The sequence below is a fragment of the Stegodyphus dumicola genome, chromosome 1, assembly GCF_044657685.1.
Source record: "Stegodyphus dumicola isolate Sdum_Otavi_A_Nest chromosome 1, ASM4465768v1".
NCBI classification, from domain to species: domain Eukaryota; kingdom Metazoa; phylum Arthropoda; class Arachnida; order Araneae; family Eresidae; genus Stegodyphus; species Stegodyphus dumicola.
This window is the reverse complement of record NC_140768.1, coordinates 171740150-171759146: the sequence shown is the minus strand read 5'-3', so window position 1 is coordinate 171759146 and position 18997 is coordinate 171740150. Positions and strand designations below refer to the sequence as shown.

The following is an 18997-nucleotide window of genomic DNA, read 5'->3' as shown; positions in this document are numbered from 1 at the left end:
ACAAGTCCATTTACATCATATACTTTCTACATTCTAAAATTCTCCCTCCTACTTTTTTTTAAGGGGAAAAGTTATTAAAAATTGTTTTGATAAAATTCTTATAAAAATATTTTTTAGAGGGAAGAGGAGCTAAAAAATGCTTTAAAAGTAAAACAAGAACTCCTTTTAATTATTATTTTTTAATTGCTATAAAAAACTAAAAAGGTCTGCTTTTTAATTCATATACTAACCATATAAATAATTTTCATAAAATTAATTATGTATATTATTCAACAAAGAAATCCTTTTCTTTATTTATACCGAATAACTTTTAAAATGCACATAAAATCCACCTCAAATTGCTGTTAATGCCTTAATTCATATTCTGAAACGAGAGTGTTTTCTTTATAACGTCTTTTACTTTCCTCAGTCATTAATTCTACTGCACAACGTTCTTAGTTATCTAATCAGTATTTTAGTATTTTATTTTCCTCCGACTATTTTCATACAGCATCTATTTTCATAATATTCCAAAATTTTCAAAGCAATGAATTCGTTTCATTTCTAGTGCTTTTAGTAATGAAGACAGAAGACAAAACACATTTCTTTGCATGATATCTTTATTACAAACATTTACAGAGTCTAGTGAAATATCAATGAATGTCAGTTTGCCAAAAATTCCATAAAATATCTCATACTTTGTCAAGAAAAACAAACGTTTAAATTTTGCAGTGTGAAAATATATGTACACATTGTTCAAATGCTCAATACTGAATTCATAATAATCGAAAATGCCAAGATAAAATGTGCTTACTTGTGTTAAAGCTGTGTTTCTCAATACATTGAATACATACATATGAATAAAAATAAGACACTTTAATGGCTTATTTATGTTATCAGTTTTCTTTTGTCTTTATTTTTAAAATGCATGTGAACAACTTCCAAAGGTAAAATTATAGATTTTTTAGAGTTCCATATGAATAATTTCTTACTAAAAACTAAAGAATCTAATTTTACAAATGTCATTTGTAATTTAAAAAGTAAAACCAACAAATGGATAGATTTTAGGCGCCTTAACTCGAGCTGAACGTGTGAATTTTATTTAGTTTATTTTTTAATCATTTAATGACTACTTCAATTCATAAAATATACTTTGGAAACCAGAAAAATGTATTAATAAATACGTCACAAATGGTTTGCGAGCTGTGAGTTTAAATGGCTTTTGTGCTATTTTTTGGAATTTAAAAAATGTTTCTAGTTGAATTAAGCCAATATTTAAGTTACCTTTAAATTTTTGTAAAAGGCGATAAATTATTTTAGAAGAACTAGTTTTGCGATTATCATAAATCATATAGTGTAATAGTGCTTTTTAGTTTTGCATCTGACTTTTGATGCATAATTTTAGATGATGATGCACATTTACTGTTAGAAAAATAAAATTTGCTATTATACAACATTAATTTAATCGCAGTCTTACAGTTTAGTTATTATACTTCAAGAAACTGGTCAGTTTTGAGGAAATAACTCTAGAAGGTCATTATAAAAAAATTACACAATTTTTCAATGATTCTTTTTGAACCTTTACCTTAAATTAGTTTTTTACCCTTTTTTTGTAGTTTCATTATTTTCTGTTTGAATTTGGGATTTAAATTTTAAGTGTATTTAATTTTAATTTTAAGTGCATAAAAACGTGATCAAAAATTAAAAACGGCAATATTTTTTTCTATCCTCATATTAATTTGTCTAATTTTTTTTTCCTATTTTTATATATTATGAATGTTTAGTTACTGAAAGAATGGAAAATGCTTTTGTTTAAACCATTGGTGGAAATTAAACGATTTAAGATACCGGGAAATTTGTGATTTAAAAATTCACCTGAATACATAATAGTCATCATGTAAATAAATGTTATTTCTTAATCCATGGAATGAAAGAGTTGCAGAAATTTATACTCCGAAGGAGGTTATTTGTTTACCCTTATGCAACAGCAACAAATATTATTCAAAATGTTTACTAATTCAAATTATTAAAATAATAATGATTCTAATAATGATAGAGATTGTCAGAGCAATAATTAAAACACGAACTAATGACGTGTTCTTATGAAACTTCAAACCTGAGTCGTATAAGGGGCCTGCTACATTTGGAAGCATTCTGACTACAGTATTCTGAAAAACTGTATTAAATTAATCATCTGTTTGGTAACCCAAAATTAAGTATTAATTTTAAAGCAATTAAATTAAATTTACGGTTTAACGACTTCGTACTTTTAATAGCGTTTTAAATAATCATATGTTATATATTTTAAGATCATATGTTAATTTTAAGATTGTTTTTGTATGGCCTTCCTGAACCATTTTTAACACATAAATTGCCAAAATAAGCTTATAATTTGTATAAATACTGTCTCATAAAAATGACTTTTAAATTCAGATAATTTTCTACGTGAATCAATTGAATCAGTTTTGTGAAACACTACACGTAGTATTTCTTCCGAAAATTTGAGAAATTGCTCGCATTTTATTTTATATAGTATGTATGCTGCATTCCAATATTTTGTGAGAAATACTAGTAAACTTTTGAATAAAATGATTTGATTTAAATGAAAATATTTTACAATAATCCATAGTAAAACCTCATGCAGTATTAAACAAATTGCAAGCAATAACACAATAATAACACGGTTCTTTTTATATATAATGTTATTCATTTTACAAAGTTTGTTATGTTATTCACAAAAAATTCAAAATAATTACAAAGTTTTATGTTATTCATAATAAATTCTATTAATAATTTACAAATTTAGAGATACATATAATTGATTCACATTGTACAAAACTTTTATATAATGATCAATTTTAGAAGTTTATATTCACTGAAACAACAAATAAATAATAAATAGACTAAAATATAATTTTGAAAACTAATTAGGAAAAATTTGTTCTACACTTGTCAAAATTATTAAGGTTTCTTACATTATCCAAACCAATTAGACACTCAAAATATCACTTTTATTCTTCAGCTTATTCCAGTATTTTCGAATAAAATTATCAAAGCAATAATGATATATAATTCCCACTATTAGTATGCTTTGAAAATATATATATGCTACATTTTAAACATGTTACATGTCTAAACATAATTAAATGTTACATGCATGTTACGTTTTAAAAGCAAATACCTGAATACATGTAAATGATAATGTATTCAAGATTAGGGATTATTCAAATAGCTTTTTTATACGTGCTTTTTTTCGATATTATTACTTGTTTACTAATTTTATTCAATATACTGGTTATATTGCATAATATTAAAAAGATGCTGTAATTTCTAATTTTTCTGAAATACGTTACTGAAGTACTTAAAAAAATTCAAAGGAATGTGACAGATTATTAAAGCTGAACATTATTATTATTATGACAGTTTCCATTGACTGTGGAATTTAACATTTAACAAAGGTTAAATATATTGCAAAAATTATTAAAAGAACAAAATATTTGGATAGTATATCTGTAGGCAAAAACTTTGAAAACATATTACCTGGCTTTTCTAAGAAAAGAGATATAATAATAGTTAATTAAAGAATTCAAATATAGCATCTGTCTTCTTACTTAATCAACTTTCAGAATTCAGTCGAATTAATCATTCAAAAGAAAATTTATTTACTATTATGTCCTAAAATGAATCTTACTCGAAAGTTAAGCTAAAAAATGCATTCTACTTTTCGAGAGTATAATATTTTCAAGTCAGCTATACTTGTAAAAATTTATTGTTGAATAAAACTAAAAATATAGTCATAGCTAAAGTTTTATAAATTTTCCTAGAAATGCGCGTGCCTAAAATTCAAAACATGATTTTGAAAACAATCATACTTTTATTCACCTGAACAATTAAGAAGATTTTCTTGTTCAGTTATCTTCAAAGAAAAACAAACACATAAAAGGTATTTCAAACATGCAAAATTCCGTAAATTTTCTTAGAAATGCTCACGTCTAAAATTCAAAATCTGTTCTTAAACAACAGTATTTTTCTTCACCTGAACAATTAATATTTTTTGTTATATTAATTTCAATGAAGAAAGAAAACATAAAAGATATTTTAAACATCCAAAATTCCATTTCACCATGCAGAAAATTATGTTTCTTATTTTTATACTTAGGCTAGGCAAAAAGATGGGTTGTCAAAGCCAGAAAACAACATAAAACATCAACATGACAAAATCACAAAAAGTGTCAGACACTTTTAGGTAATTAAAATAAAGGAATGTATTTAAAACAGAGTCCATTTCTGATTGTTTCTTTAAGAGATAATAAATAACCTTTGCTTTAAAAGAACAGAATATTTTTACGTTGAATACGTCATATGGACAGAATTTTATTAGTGAAAGCAGCTTCTCATTTAATTAACCTTAGAACGGTAACGATTTCTGAGATTTTATTGATGGTAAATACAAATAAATTTTACATGACTAGTAAATATTTTTTATCGATATGAGAATCTTTGTAGCTTATTCTCCCCCCCCCTACGTTTCGCATCGCGTTATATAACGCTATGCTATGCTACATTACGTTTCGTTACATTCGTTTAATAATGCATTGGTCTGGCAAACTGCTTATAATATTAAAGTGCCTTCTCTGTATGCACGCGCTTGAGGAAACAGCCACTCGCAAGTAGTTGTTATTCCAAGTTGTCTAAAAACTAAAATTTAGTTTTTAAATTATAATAATACAGTATTAATACAAAAAGGGCAATTTAAATATAGTTTATGTAATTTTTAATGCTATTTTAATGTTTATATCGTAATTTTTAAAATGTGCTAAGACCATTCTAAAACTGTATACTGCGCACTTCTATTGTATAATTTTATTTATACTTAATACTTATACTTAATACTTGAAAGTTTATTGCATGTATTAAGAACTAGAATTGAAAACCTAAAAGTATAATAATATTTGTCTACGTCAAAGTTCCCGAATTTTTAAACTAAAATGCAAATTGAATTGTCATATTTTAAGAAGCCAAAATGAGGTACAATAAATATATTTATTTTAGTAACCCGATTTTGGCATGTGTTAAGATGAGTTACCATTATAAGGGCCGTTCAGACTGGGTTTATTTGGGGTTTATTTGAGCTAACGGAGACATCTGACATAATCGACCCATTTCCAAAACGAGTTTTTCCCCATAGGGAAAACCCTATAGTTGAAAAATCTGAACTGCAGTTACTCGACACATGGAACTGACTCCTTTAGCTCAGATAAACCCCAGTCTGAACGCCCCTTAAGAGTTCAAGTGGATGTTAAATTTACAAAAACAAAATTAATGAATATTCTTTTTAGATGAAGTATTTCTTATTAGCAGAATTTCAAAGCAGTAGTTTTTTACTTGAAAACTCCTTGTGACCTTTCTGTGCAGAATGCTGGAAACATTTCGACAAAACGTTGGCACTGAGATGCTTTATCTCTAACACGGTTTAATTCAGGGACAGGACAACAGCACTAGACTAGTATTCACAAATTCACACATATACGCAATGCTCTATACACAAAACAATGTACAAAATGTATATTGACAGTCCAAAAATGCATCGTTATCACATACGCGACATGTCATAACTCTAGAAAACATTTAAATGAGAAGGCTATATACAGGTGCTCTTTCACTCAATTATTTTATTTGAGTTATGCAGTGAAAAGTGCAGTAATATCTAAAATTGGTTCACGTGATATTGGAAAAGGATTAGTCATGCAGTGGTACAAATGTAGAAAACCGACATAGTGAAATTTGTAAAAAGTATGAGTTCACTTTTAACTCAGCACGGTTGAGTCAACGGCATAACAGTATGTATCAATCAGTAATATACTAATTTATGGAACGACGCATGATCAATAAAATACAGCACACAAACCTCAAGTTTTAGCGTTTATTTGTTCATCGACACTGATCTTATCTATGCCAATAAAATATAATAAATAAATAACACATTTTTTTCCTAAATACTTTCGGCAAGGTGCATTTCAATAATTAACTAGAATTTAGAACTAAAATAGAAAACATAAAATTAATACAATATTTATCAACGTCACAGTTTTTTTTTTACTTTTATATTAGTCAAAGATCATTGACTAATATCAATTAGTCAAAGATCATTGACTAATATCATGATTTCTGGTTTTTCTTACATTAGTCAAGACTAATGTAAGAAAAGCTGTTTTGAAAATGAATACAGATTACAAGAAAATTATAACAACGACTTATCGTTATAAAACAGCACAAAGTCAACAATTACAGTGATTTTATTTTTATTAAAAATTTGCATTCTGATCATATACTTTTTGCCTATATAAAGATTTCTGTAGCTTTCTACAAGTCTGACTGCAGTTTCACTAGAATGGTGCGGAATAAAATATTATTATTTTATATTAATTTACATTAATTACCTCATTGATGAACTGAATTTAAAAAGATGTGAATTATCATTAAGTACATGATGAGTTACAAGCAAACATCAGAATTATCGTTTTAGAAAAAAAAAATTAATAATCTTCTTATTTAAGATTTTTTAGCTTTATCTAAAGCATATAAGCTACAGAACTGTGCCCGGAAGGTTATAAGAAAGTAGTGAAATAGTAATGCTATTTAAGTAAATAAAATGAAGAATGAAATCCGTACATTTTTTTATAATAATAAAAGACAAAAATTACGTCCTGGCTCTTTCTTAAATACGTCAACAATGAAAATGACAAAGAAAACTCAAACTTTCCAAAATTAGCCATAACACAAATATGATGACAAATTACACAAAATACAAATATACTTATTTGTATTTTGAAGGATATTTTCTATTTTATATTGATAACAATTATTTTCGAAAGTTAGAGCTTTAATTGCAGAGTTAATAGTTACGATGTACAGGGAACTTATAAAAGAGCGTAACTATTAAATATTTTTGGAGAAAGGTATTAATGAAGATTTTCATGTTCTCAGATTTGAATCACAACTGAATACGCTAGTAGTATACCCCCACTATAGTAGGCAGAAGTGACGTCAGAGAAAAGGGGCGTGGTTTCCGCCATGTTGGATCACGTGATCCAGAATGGCGAACGGTCGTCACGTGATCCAATATGGAGGAGGACACGCCCCTTTTCTCTGACGTCACTTCCGCCTACTATAGTGGGGTATACTACTTACGCTAATGCTATGAACACTGTTAATAACAGGCAATGCCTTTCAGAACAGTTGATTCTTAATATGACTTTGATTTTACTTTAAATTTATTCTACTGCAAAATATTTTCGAGCAGTAATCAGTTAAATTCTTTACATTATGGTGGTTCACAAGACCGGCTGAAGGAATGCCGTCTTATCATCGAACACTAACTTGTCCATAAACATCTTATCATTATCTAACTTTCCACAAATTGAAAACAGAAATCATTATGCTTCAGACTGCTTGCGAATTTCAGTTTTTGCAAGCGTTGTATCCAACACACTTCGAAGCGTTAAATTTTTTCCAGACAACTGATTTTGGAATGCTGAGTTTCTTCTGGCTCGCATACCGTACGCGCTTTCCTGAGCCTGAATTTCAATAACGGAGCAAAACTTTTAAGAATTTGGTTCATGCATTTTTTCCCGTCGTTTTAATCATTTGAGTGTAATAAAAATGCTGAAATCGGAATGAAATTTGTGGTCATCTTGTTTATGTGTATTTTTAATTTCGGATAACTCTTAAAAGTTATTGTTACAGTTAATTTTAAATTTATAATGAGTCGTAGTACTTATTTAAGAGTCTCCTCTGATATCTTAGCATCCATGCTGAATAAGTTCTATGCGGCAAATGTAATAAATACTTATTTAATAATTTTTCTTACATTTCTCTTGATGTATCTCAATTCTGGAAACTTACTTTTTTTTAAATCTACCGTTTGATGGAATTACATGAAAACTGGAGCCCAAAGGAATACCCTGGGCTGTTATAAATAATACTATGTTACTTTAATCACAGAAAGATAGGTATACCCACTTAATAATACTTTTTCTCAGTTAGTATAATATCAGAAATAAGTTCAAAGCCCAAGTTATTTCGAAAGCAGTATTTTAAAGAAAAAAACTGCTGATTAAATTTAAATAAAAAATTAATTGTAACGACTGCAGTGAAGAAATTTTGTTTGTAAATATGCATATCAGTGCATTGTCAAATCAAAACAAGTATATTCAAAATGCTGACTGCTTAAAAAACAAGACATAATAAAAGGTAAATACCTGAAAGTCAATGACATAAAAATGAATATGTAGAAATGATTAGCTACATCACCACAAAGGTGCTGATTTTGACATAAAACAATGGAAATTTACAGTGTTTCGTACACCAGTCCTCTAAACGCTTTCACTTCACATAATGTTCATTTTCAGGTGTATATAAACTTAACGTTTATGCCTCTTTCGTTCCGTCAGATGCACTAATGAGACAGAGATGTTGTTTTCCCAAAACAAACTAACCAAAATGCAAGTAAATTCAATAAACTAAAGCATCTCCAAATTCACACAGATTAATACATTGTTTTTTTATCCATGAATTCATAAATGCAAATACAAGTTCGATATTTTATCATTTAAAAACAGCTTCTAATCGCATTGTTACATTGAACAACATATAACAGTGATTCAGTTATTCCAGAGCGACATTCAGTAATTATTTGTGTCCCTTAGAAACATTAGATTACAAAATGAAATGTACGTTTTTCTGATTTCGTAATACTCAAGAAACTGGTGATACATTTTGCGGTCCTTTCTTTACTCAAGATACTTAAAGTTCCAAGTGCTCAATCGCTTTTCTAACAGTTTTTTTTTTTTTTTTTTTTTTTTTTTTTCCTCTGGAGCATATTATGCCAGGCGACCCATTTTAAAAGAATAGCGCATACAAATGATAGAGAAAATCCGGTCCTGCTGATTTGTCGAGACTTCCTGCTTTAGAAAGGGTGCCATAAACAACCGTAGGATTATCCGAACTCATCCACATCTACCGGTTAATGCAGAAATGCAATAACTGAGTTTCGAAGGTTCATTTCTTGATGGTTAAATTCTTAATCTCTCAGTCTCTTTAGAGAGTGAGAAGTAGCCATCACTTGCATGTGTATATTTCTTCCTTGATTTCACATGTCTTGCACCTCACGATGCAACACCAATGAAACTTGCATTGACAGCGTTCAAGCTTCTCAATCACCTGCACAAAAAAAAAGACATATTAAAAAAAAAGTTAAGAATACACAAGAACATCTTTATCACAAGATAAGATATTTAAATAAACAAAAAATTTTCGTAATTATCTCAATACGTTTTATTTTCTTCCATTTTTGAAACTCTTTAATGAAGATGCCCCTTTTGGTAATTTTCGAGAAAATTATAAAATACCCATTTCTCTGATAATGGCAACATATTAGTTGTTAATTAGTTGATAGTTTATGTCCCTCATTTTGTGATAAAGACTACATATATATTGTATATAATATAAAGTAAACACATAGTTCATACGCTTACTTTATTTATATTTTAAAATTTATGAATACATAGTTTTATCATAATTTATTTAAAATACTAATTTTGAGAGTAAATGCAAATATATACCCTCAAATATTTGGCAATGGATGATTTCATTCCCACCATGAATATAAGTGTAACAAACTGTTTTCGACTTGAAACCAGGGCTTAAATTGCGCCGAAGCCCACCGGAGCCCGGCTCCGGTGCTTCTCAATTTTTAAGATAAATTACAATTTTAGCCGGAGCGCACCGGAGCCCTAAATAAGATGAGCTCCGGTACTTCTTTTTATAAAACTGAATCACAATTTAAAGGGAACAAAATTTAGAATTCCTAACGTTTTAGTTTAACAATAAGCAGACCTTACAATACTCTATTTCCCTAGAAATACGAAATCATGAGAACATGAGACGTTCAAGTAAAGTCCCCTCACTCGCATGCGGAAACCTTTCCCTTTAAGAAAAGCAATAAATTTGGGGGAGGTTGTTTAGGAACGCCTAAATTTCTCGCCATGCCATTGTATCTAGTATATTGTTATCGATGCTTATAGTTAGTTATCCTCGCAGAAAGGAAAATTTGTGTTCTTAAATGTGCGTTAAGTGACAGCGAGTACAATAAGAGAGAAATACTGAGATAAACTGCTCAAGCACGTCCTATACATCGTCTTTCCCACAGTATCCACTAATTGCAAGGGGGGGAAGGGAAACCAGCAACTCAACATTTAGGAGTCAGATTCAAGACTCATTTACCCCTTTACCCCTGACACCCATCTGCTCGATGGCTATAATTATATGAACAGAGAGCCGCGGTCAAAGAGAACGTTTTCTCTCACCAAGATTCCCCTCACTTTTTGTTTCCACCCACTCATACCCTCATTCTGTTTTGCCCTGGAATTTTCATCAGCTATACTTTAAGTATATTTAACTTTTGTGATGATAAAAGAACTCCTTCCCCTACGATCAGAACTTAAATTGGGCCGGAACCCACCGGATTTCGGTTCCGGTGCTTCTTAGTTTTTGTACTAAATTATAATTCTAGTCGGAACGCACCGGAGCCTTGAATAAGAAGGCTGCGGCACTTCTTTTATGTAGTTAAATAACAATTTCAGTAAAAATTTTATCTTGAAAATTTTATTTTAACAATAAAATTACTATATTAAAAATCGCGTAATAATTTCAGTTTATCTCTTTACATTTTATTTAATTTTAATTAGTTAATTACTTGAATCTTTAATTATTTCAATAAATATAATAGTTATCAATTAAATTATAATTAATTACTTATATAATAATTATTGATTAAATAACAATTTATAAACATTAATTAAATATCTATTAATTAAGTTGATAATAATTAACTATTTAATTTTAAAATTATTAAGGAGTTTAATGGTCATTTTATTTATTTATTTATTATTGTTCCTCTCTGCTGACGGTCTTCCATAGGGCTCCGGTACTTCTAATCTTAGAAATTAAGCCCTGCTTGAAACCTTTCATTTCATCAGCTTTAAATGAGGAAACTCTAATCATTCAGAAATGACAATCCAATTTATTATTCTCTATGAAAATTCATAATAATTCAGCTTAACCTCAAAGAATCAATGTTCAGTTAGCTATGTAATCTATTAACGGAATATGTGACACTTTCATCTGTTGGTTCCTTAAACATAGATACTGTTCACTATTATCAAAATAGACTCAGTGCATAAGCAACTATTCGCAATTATTATTATTTTTTTTATTTTTATTTTTTTTTCCAATTTTCCTTACATGGATGGCCGAGCGGTAAAGACGCTGAACACTGGTAGTTCGGTCCGAGGTTCGAATACCGCGAACGGGTTGGCTGCATGGGCGTTTTCGTGGTTTTCCCCATGTGTGACGTGTATACGAGCCAGTTTCCCTTAGAAAATCTTCCACGAAGGCATTTCTCCCTTTAGGCAGATAGCCCTCATGAGCTTTGCCATAATTGAATAGTCCAATCCATTCCATACCTGAATGTGCAAGTTAAAAAATCTGATGTGTACACCACATGACTTCCTTGTACGGAATATTAAGTTATACGCATTTTTTCGTGAATTTCATTTAAATTGATTGGATTGAATTAAATCTACTTCGTCGACAGCGCATAAACCACAATAGAATAAATGCACTCTTTAAAATTCACTATATTTGTTTACTATAACGACACTCTGAATGCACAAAATTTATATCATTTGAAGAATTATCGTTGCCACTTGTTCTATTCAAATACTATAATAAAGCTAAAACGATGTATGAAAGAAATTAAGCAAACAAAACAGAAAAGAAACAGTTTTTCACAGACGATTTAGTATTTCTCATTCAATTAATTCAGCTCTAACTTCGCGACAAGGCTAAAAATACATAAAAACTCAAAATATCTGCATTAAAAATTACGAAGTAAATCTTAAACACATATTTCCTCGAAAAAATTCCAGAAAGGATTAAGCATGATTTAATTCGCAATAATAAATGAAGGCGTTATCTTTGTTATTGTGAAGCTTAGTATCTCTAGATTGGCGACAAATCTACTATTCCGCTGTTTCAAATGTAAACAAATATGTCCGCCATGTTATTTAAAACTTAACCGCACTTAAACAGCTTTTAAATTGTTCATAATTGTACAAATATTGCTTCCAGAATTACGAAAGTCATAAAAACCTTAACCGGAAGATAAAAACAACATAATTCAATCATTTTTAAAGCAAAAAATGCACAATTTACAAACATATAAGAGTAAAGATACTGAGATCACTGAGCCGGGTAACAGAGTGGATATATATATAAATATATTTATATACGTTTGGTGCGGCCGATTGCAACCAAAATACGAGGTGCACATCTACATGTTATAGCAGTCCTACATACAAAATTTCAACGTTCTGAGGCTACTCGTTTTTGAGTTATGCGAGATACGTACGTATACGTACATACGTACGTACGTACGCACGTACATACGTTCGTACAGACGCCACGAAAAATTCTCTTCAGAATTGAGTTTAAAGCAGTTTTATAATTTTTTTGGAGGAAAGGTGTCTTTTATTCTGTCCTTACGCCCAGATATCACGCAAAAACATCGTTAAATTGCATTCGATAGCGGTCAAAATGGATATTTTCGTTGAAATATGTTGCCTGAAACTTTTCGCGATTACAATACTTCCTTTTTACTTCATATAAGGAAGTAAAAACATATAAAATTTATATTTGGAGAGTTCTTTCGTTATGTATCGACATACATTTAGTACCATTAAAGGAGTATATTCAAATGTATGTATCTTTTTGCCTATAGAAAAATGACAGCTGAATGGTAATTAACATATAATTGACAATTTATACAATCTTGTAAACGTAATTAAAGCTCACCTTCGTTTTAAGTCATTACTGAAATGTATATGCAGAAGAATGATATAATGTCTTTGATTTTTCAATATCAATTTCAGAAGCTTGGAGATCTCAAATAGCTCGAAAATCTGGTAATTGATGATAAAATTTTAATAAGTATGGTTCAATAGAAAAAAAAATTAGGCTGAGCGAATAACATTCTTCTGTCAGTAAACCGCATGCTACAAATTGACATTAAGCATATACATGCTCTTTATGCCCTAAATTGTTTTAGCAAAATTTGACACCGTACGACAATAATGGATCGAAGTATACAGAAATCGGGACTCATATTCAAATTGAAGTGATACATAGCCAACTCGTAATATTATTTGCATTAATTAAAAATTAAAAACAATCGTACTTTAATAAACATTTTATAATTACCGGATTTTGATTTCAAAGCAATAAAACATCACGAGAATATTAATAGCATATTTTTTAGATTTGAAAATTTATAAATTACGTGAGTGAGAATTCTTTCGGCACACCAAATGTAACAAAATTAGAAATAAATGTACAATTTACAAACTAGTGAAATCATTTTACTAGTGAAATTTACTAGTGAAATCATTGAATTGCATTTAAAGGTGAAAAATCAATCTCGAATTTTCCTAATTTATTTACACTGCTGGCCACCGTAAATGCAACACCCTGAAAGAAGCATGCAAACAACATGAAATTTACAACATGCATTAGCGGAGGTGAGATATGCAAATAATTAGAATTTCAGCGCAGACGCACATCACGCGTGCCTGTGGCGCCACTTCAAAGCGCTATTTAAGTTGGAGTTTTCGACGTTTTCAATTTCGGCAATTGTGTTTTTCTTGTGGTTTCTTAAAAAAAAAAAAAAAAAAAAAAAAAAAAATCAATTATGCCTCGTAGTAAACAGCGATCATCGTTTGATCAAGTACCGAGTTCGACAGAGGAAGGATAGTGGCCTACCGAGAGTGTGGATTATCTTTTACGGAAATTGGTAGTCGTGTTGGACGAAACCAAACAACAGTAATGCGGATATGTGACCGTTGGATGCAGGAGGGTACGACGGACTGAAGTGTTCCATCGCATCCACCTCAGTGCACTACTTCACGTGATGACAGGAACATTGTGCGCATGGCAGTGACGGATCGCTCAATCACATCACGAAGCACATTCAGTCTGTAACGCGTCATCCAGTGTTTGCGCGTACCATTCGAAGCCGTTTACAGCAGAGTGGTCTGTCCGCAAGACGTCCATTGCTTCGTCTACCCTTGACGCAGAACCACAGTCGTCTTCACCGCCAATGGTGCGATAAAAGAAGTACGTGGACGGTAGAATGGAATGAAATTGTCTTTACTGACGAGTCACGCTTCTGTCTGCAACATCACGATGGTCGGATTCGAGTCTGGAGACACCGTGGAGAGAGGATGCTGAACAGCTGCGTTATGCACCGTCACACTGGTCCTGCACCGGGTATTATGGTATGGGGCGGTTTTGGATATTACTCTCGCACTCCTCTAATACGCATTGCCGGTACTTTAAACAGCCAGCGCTACATCTCCGAGGTGTTGGAGCCAGTTGTCCTTTCTTACCTTCAGGGCTTGCCCACAGCCATATTTCAACAGGATAATGCACGACCACACGTGGCACGCATTGTCCAAGGGTTCTTCGTGAATCGCCAGATTGAATTACTTCCCTGGCCGGCTCGCTCTCCGGATCTTTCGCCGATAGAAAACATGTGGTCCATGGTTGCTGAACGATTGACCCAGATTACATCCCAAGCTGCCACACCAGATCAACTTTGGCAACGTGTGGAAGCTGCTTGGTCTGCTGTACCCCAAGAACACATCCAAAGTCTCTTTGAATCAATGCCAAGGCGTGTGGCAGAGGTGATCTCCAACAATGGCGGCTACTCTGGCTACTGATTCTTGAAGGAACCACACTTCACAGAAGTCTATAAATTTAATCATTTGATACTTGGTCAACATGTTATCTACTAAAATTTTGTTGTGATATCTCTTGGTGTTGCAGTTTGGATGGCCAGCAGTGTATTCCGACTTCTCATTGCAAATTCAAATGATGTCAAATATCGCAAATTTTGACATTAAATATCTCGATCAATTTTTGTCGTACGAGAATTAAACTTTTTATGTTTTATTTTTTATAATGACTACAAACATTTTAATAAATATACATATAGTGACAGGAGGAACGTGTAAAAAGTTATATTTCGTTTTTTTATACAAAATTATTATTATTTTAAATTTATAACACGAAAACGTGAATTTTCATTATTTAAGACTTGAGAATATTGGTTTAATTGGTAATTTAATAGGAAGTATATATATACAGTCAACAATTGCGAAAATAAAGGCCGGTTAAGGACATTTGTGGGCACGGTTGTACAGATACGTATTCGTCTAAGTATATAATTATTGATTATCAGTATCTATCTACCTCTTTCTTCCTCTCTTTTTATATCCAACTAGCGGATGTACCCGATGCTAGTTAAGTTAGATTGAGAGTAATGTATCTAACAACAGAGAGAACGATACCGATGTAATCCTTCCCTAATTATTGATCTTTGATGTAACAAAATCGGGTGACGGTGTTTTCTTCTGTTATGAGGTATTTTTAGTAAAGGAAGACAATTCACTTAAATGAATTTTTATTGAAGCTATGCGATATACAATATTTCGAGTTTTACCACCAGGAGCGAAAATGTAGCATTATATATGTGTACTATATATATAGTAATAGTTTACAGTTTTTATAATGATATTTAAGGGATAAGGTATGCATGTAGTTGTCATCCACAACTGATTTTCCAATTATTGCGTTGGCCAATATTAATATTCATATTTTACATTTCAATTGTATCAAGTTAGTATACAAAAATATGTATGTACATGTACTTTTAACGTTGTTCGTAATCCTTAAATAATACAAAACTACATTTCACAATGGTTGCCAAGAATTAAGCATGTTCTTTTCCTAATTAGACAAATTATTAGATTTGCAGATAATAGATCAAAGTTACAGTTCCGTACAGCATTTTGGTAAGCATTTCAGTGTTACAACATCATGGTTTTAGGTTAATGTTAATGGCAACAATGGCATCATTGATGGCAAAGATGGTCATGGACCAAAACTCTGTGTCCATCCTCTACTTAAATTTCAACTGAGCAACCAAAAGAGACACGACTTGATGCCATTTACATCACATTCAAACTTGGCCGCCTTTATGGCGCTGGAGGAAATGGGATTCATTACTTCTTCCATCTATTAAAACGACTGTCTTCCATCTGTCGATAGTCCACTAACGACATTTCCTGGTCTATGTGAAGTGTTATTTGCAGTGCCTATGTGCCATCATAGGCTTCGGCTGTTAAAATCCCATAATGCCAAACATGAACATTGTACATGTGAAAAAAGTTCAATCACTATCTCTTCAATATGTGAAATTGCTGGGATAAATCCTGATAGTATGGCTGCTCCTAGCTGCACCTGTAATGATACAGTAAGGAGCAAAAGTTTGCTGTTATTTCTAATGTGCTGATATATTTTTGTCAGAGCCTAAACATCTAATGGTAGTAAAGCAGTGTTAATTTGGCAAAGTTCTGTTTCATTGATAATCGTTTATTGATCACTACAGAGCTTAGATGTACACAGTTTGCAGCATGCTATACGACACATTATATCGATATCGATTTTTCTCTCCATTTTTAACAAATTATTAATCTGGGAAAAGCAGCTATTTGCTTCATAGATCCAATCTTATGAACAGTGCTTTATTTACATTACAAGTTTAACGATATGCTCAACAATGTTTCAATATCATGATGAAGATGTGTTTCAAGATGAAGACGTAATACAAAATTAAAAATCTCTGAAAAGTAATTTGCATAAATATTAAGGGTTATCTTACCTGAGTATTATATCCCCTGCCACAACAAAGAAGAGTACACGACTGGGGACCAGAAGCAGTCCTATTGCATCGCCGCCCACCAGTTCCTAGGATTCCCCTTTTAGGATCCTCCACGCAGAAGTTCGGCGACCTATGTATATGGACTAAGTCCTCCTTTTGTACCGGTACTTTGCGCTTCACTTTTCCTCGTCTCCGTAACCTCCGTTTAGCCTTGGCGGACACTTGGATGCTGTTATCGTACTTGGTCTTCAAGAAGTGCCCAACTTGCTCAAAACTGGGTAATTTATTCCAGCATGTTTTCAACTCGCAAGAACCAGATACTCCATGGCAGCGGCATTTCTGTTCCATCTGTCTTGCGATAGCCTGATAAAGCGTGAAGAAAAGAATTTAGCCAAATATACATGCACATAACATATACATATATATATATGATAAAAACAAATTTAGAAGTAATGACTAGCAGAAATTTTGATGGCGTAGGAGTGTTGATCCATAATGAATAGGAAACTGGAAGCGATGGCAGATTAAATCTTCATTTTTTAATTCAGCAAACATGTTGCGGCCACAAAGAAGTTGGCACATTAATTGTGCTTATTCCAAAAAACTTAAATTTTAGATAATTTTGCAGTAAGAAAGGAGGAACAGACAGACTGCAGTCCAGCTCGACCAAAGCGTAGAAAGCAAGTGTGTTATGTTCAAGGTGAAATCTTAATTCAGACGAAATAGTTTTGGGTTTCAATGCATTTTGATTGGATAGTTAATACTGTTATAAAATTACTATTGGCTGTTCTAGTTTTAGTTGTATTTACGTCACTAGAATTATGTAGAATTATGTAAGAGTCATATGGCATGGATTAATCTAGAAATGACGTAGTGCAAAGAGAGGTTACTATTTTTAGAATTGAAAAGGGAAATTTGCGTTCCTAATTTAATCTTTTATATAGCCTTTATTTTTTTTACATATATATATATATATATAACAAGCAAGGTAGTTATTACAATACTGAATGACCAATTTGGTCTAGATAACATTTTGCGCAATATGCTGCAAAATAAGTAAATTAGAGATTGTAATATATATATATATATATGTGTGTGTAAGATAAAAATATATGAATCAGAATTATAATATAATTATAAACATTAATTCTTCCTCTCTATTCTAAAATCGTAATAACTTCTCTGCATTGCGTCATTTCTAGATCACTCTATGGCCCGCGCAGCTCTGATGACGTAATAATTGTAAACCAAAACTTTTCTCTTCGCCGTGCTTCCATCTTTCATAACTACGCACTTCAGCTTTTGCTCTCTACTGTGCTAAGATGTAATTTCGCTGGCTTGCTTTCTATCTCAACAATATCAAAAATGTAAATCTTCTGTGGAAAGGCACGACTAGAGTGCCAAGTGATTGTGGCCACAAATATCAATTGAAAATAAAAATGGAATTAAAACTGTCTCTACTGCCGAGTTCTTTAGATATTACCAAGTTAGCATTACTAGCATACTACGCAATCAAAATCTTCTTCAACATGGGTCTAATCCCGCATCTACAGTGTTCCGTCTTTTCTTTGTGCTTTTATTATGAAAATTAGTCGACAGGATAGTTTCCTGCAGCCTGAAACCTCAATGTAAAATTTAGTTCAGCTCTTCAAATCATCGTTTTATGATAAATCCAAGATAATGTGAAAGAAGTGAATCATCAAATTTGTATTTTCAGTGTTTAAAAAAATAACAAATCATTCTTCTGCTGTGGTGTTTTGCAAGTGCTTCAAAAAAATAATCACGCGTAGTGTTTACAGATTGAAAGTAATCTCTCGATAAATTGAGAAGTTCGAATGCCTAGTGAAATGGATCATCAGTGAATTACCGTTTAGGAATTAAGCATTACAGCGGGTTCAAGGTCGATCTGAGTTAGTGTTTGCAAGTATGTGCGACAGAAAATTATTTGCACTTCCGCTTTTTCAACAGCTCAAAAATGATTACATTCGTGTGAATCTAGCTCAGGATCTAAATTATTGAATGTGCAGCGGATTCTATAGTTTTCATTTCAACTTTGGTTAAAATTTCTGCAATTTGTTTTGGGAAAATCTGAAATTCTTGTTCATTAATTTTTGTAAATTTTCATAATTATGTGTGAGCAAATTAAGTAACGAATTTTAAGCTATTTAAATTATTCAT

General features: G+C 31.4%; 1 protein-coding gene across 2 annotated transcripts in view; it reads right to left on the bottom strand.

The window, feature by feature from the left end:
- Window positions 1-579: 579 nt before the first annotated feature.
- The window catches only part of LOC118184757 (protein Wnt-16-like), a 370222-nt gene continuing 351804 nt past the window's right edge, over window positions 580-18997 (bottom strand). For both annotated transcript variants that reach the window (XM_085823076.1, XM_085823077.1), the window contains 2 exons: window positions 16820-17182; window positions 580-9201 (listed from right to left, as the gene is read on the bottom strand). In XM_085823076.1, the coding sequence (XP_085679202.1) occupies window positions 9100-9201; window positions 16820-17182 (465 nt within the window). In that variant the 3' untranslated portion in view covers window positions 580-9099. The remainder of the gene's footprint in view (window positions 9202-16819; window positions 17183-18997) is intronic.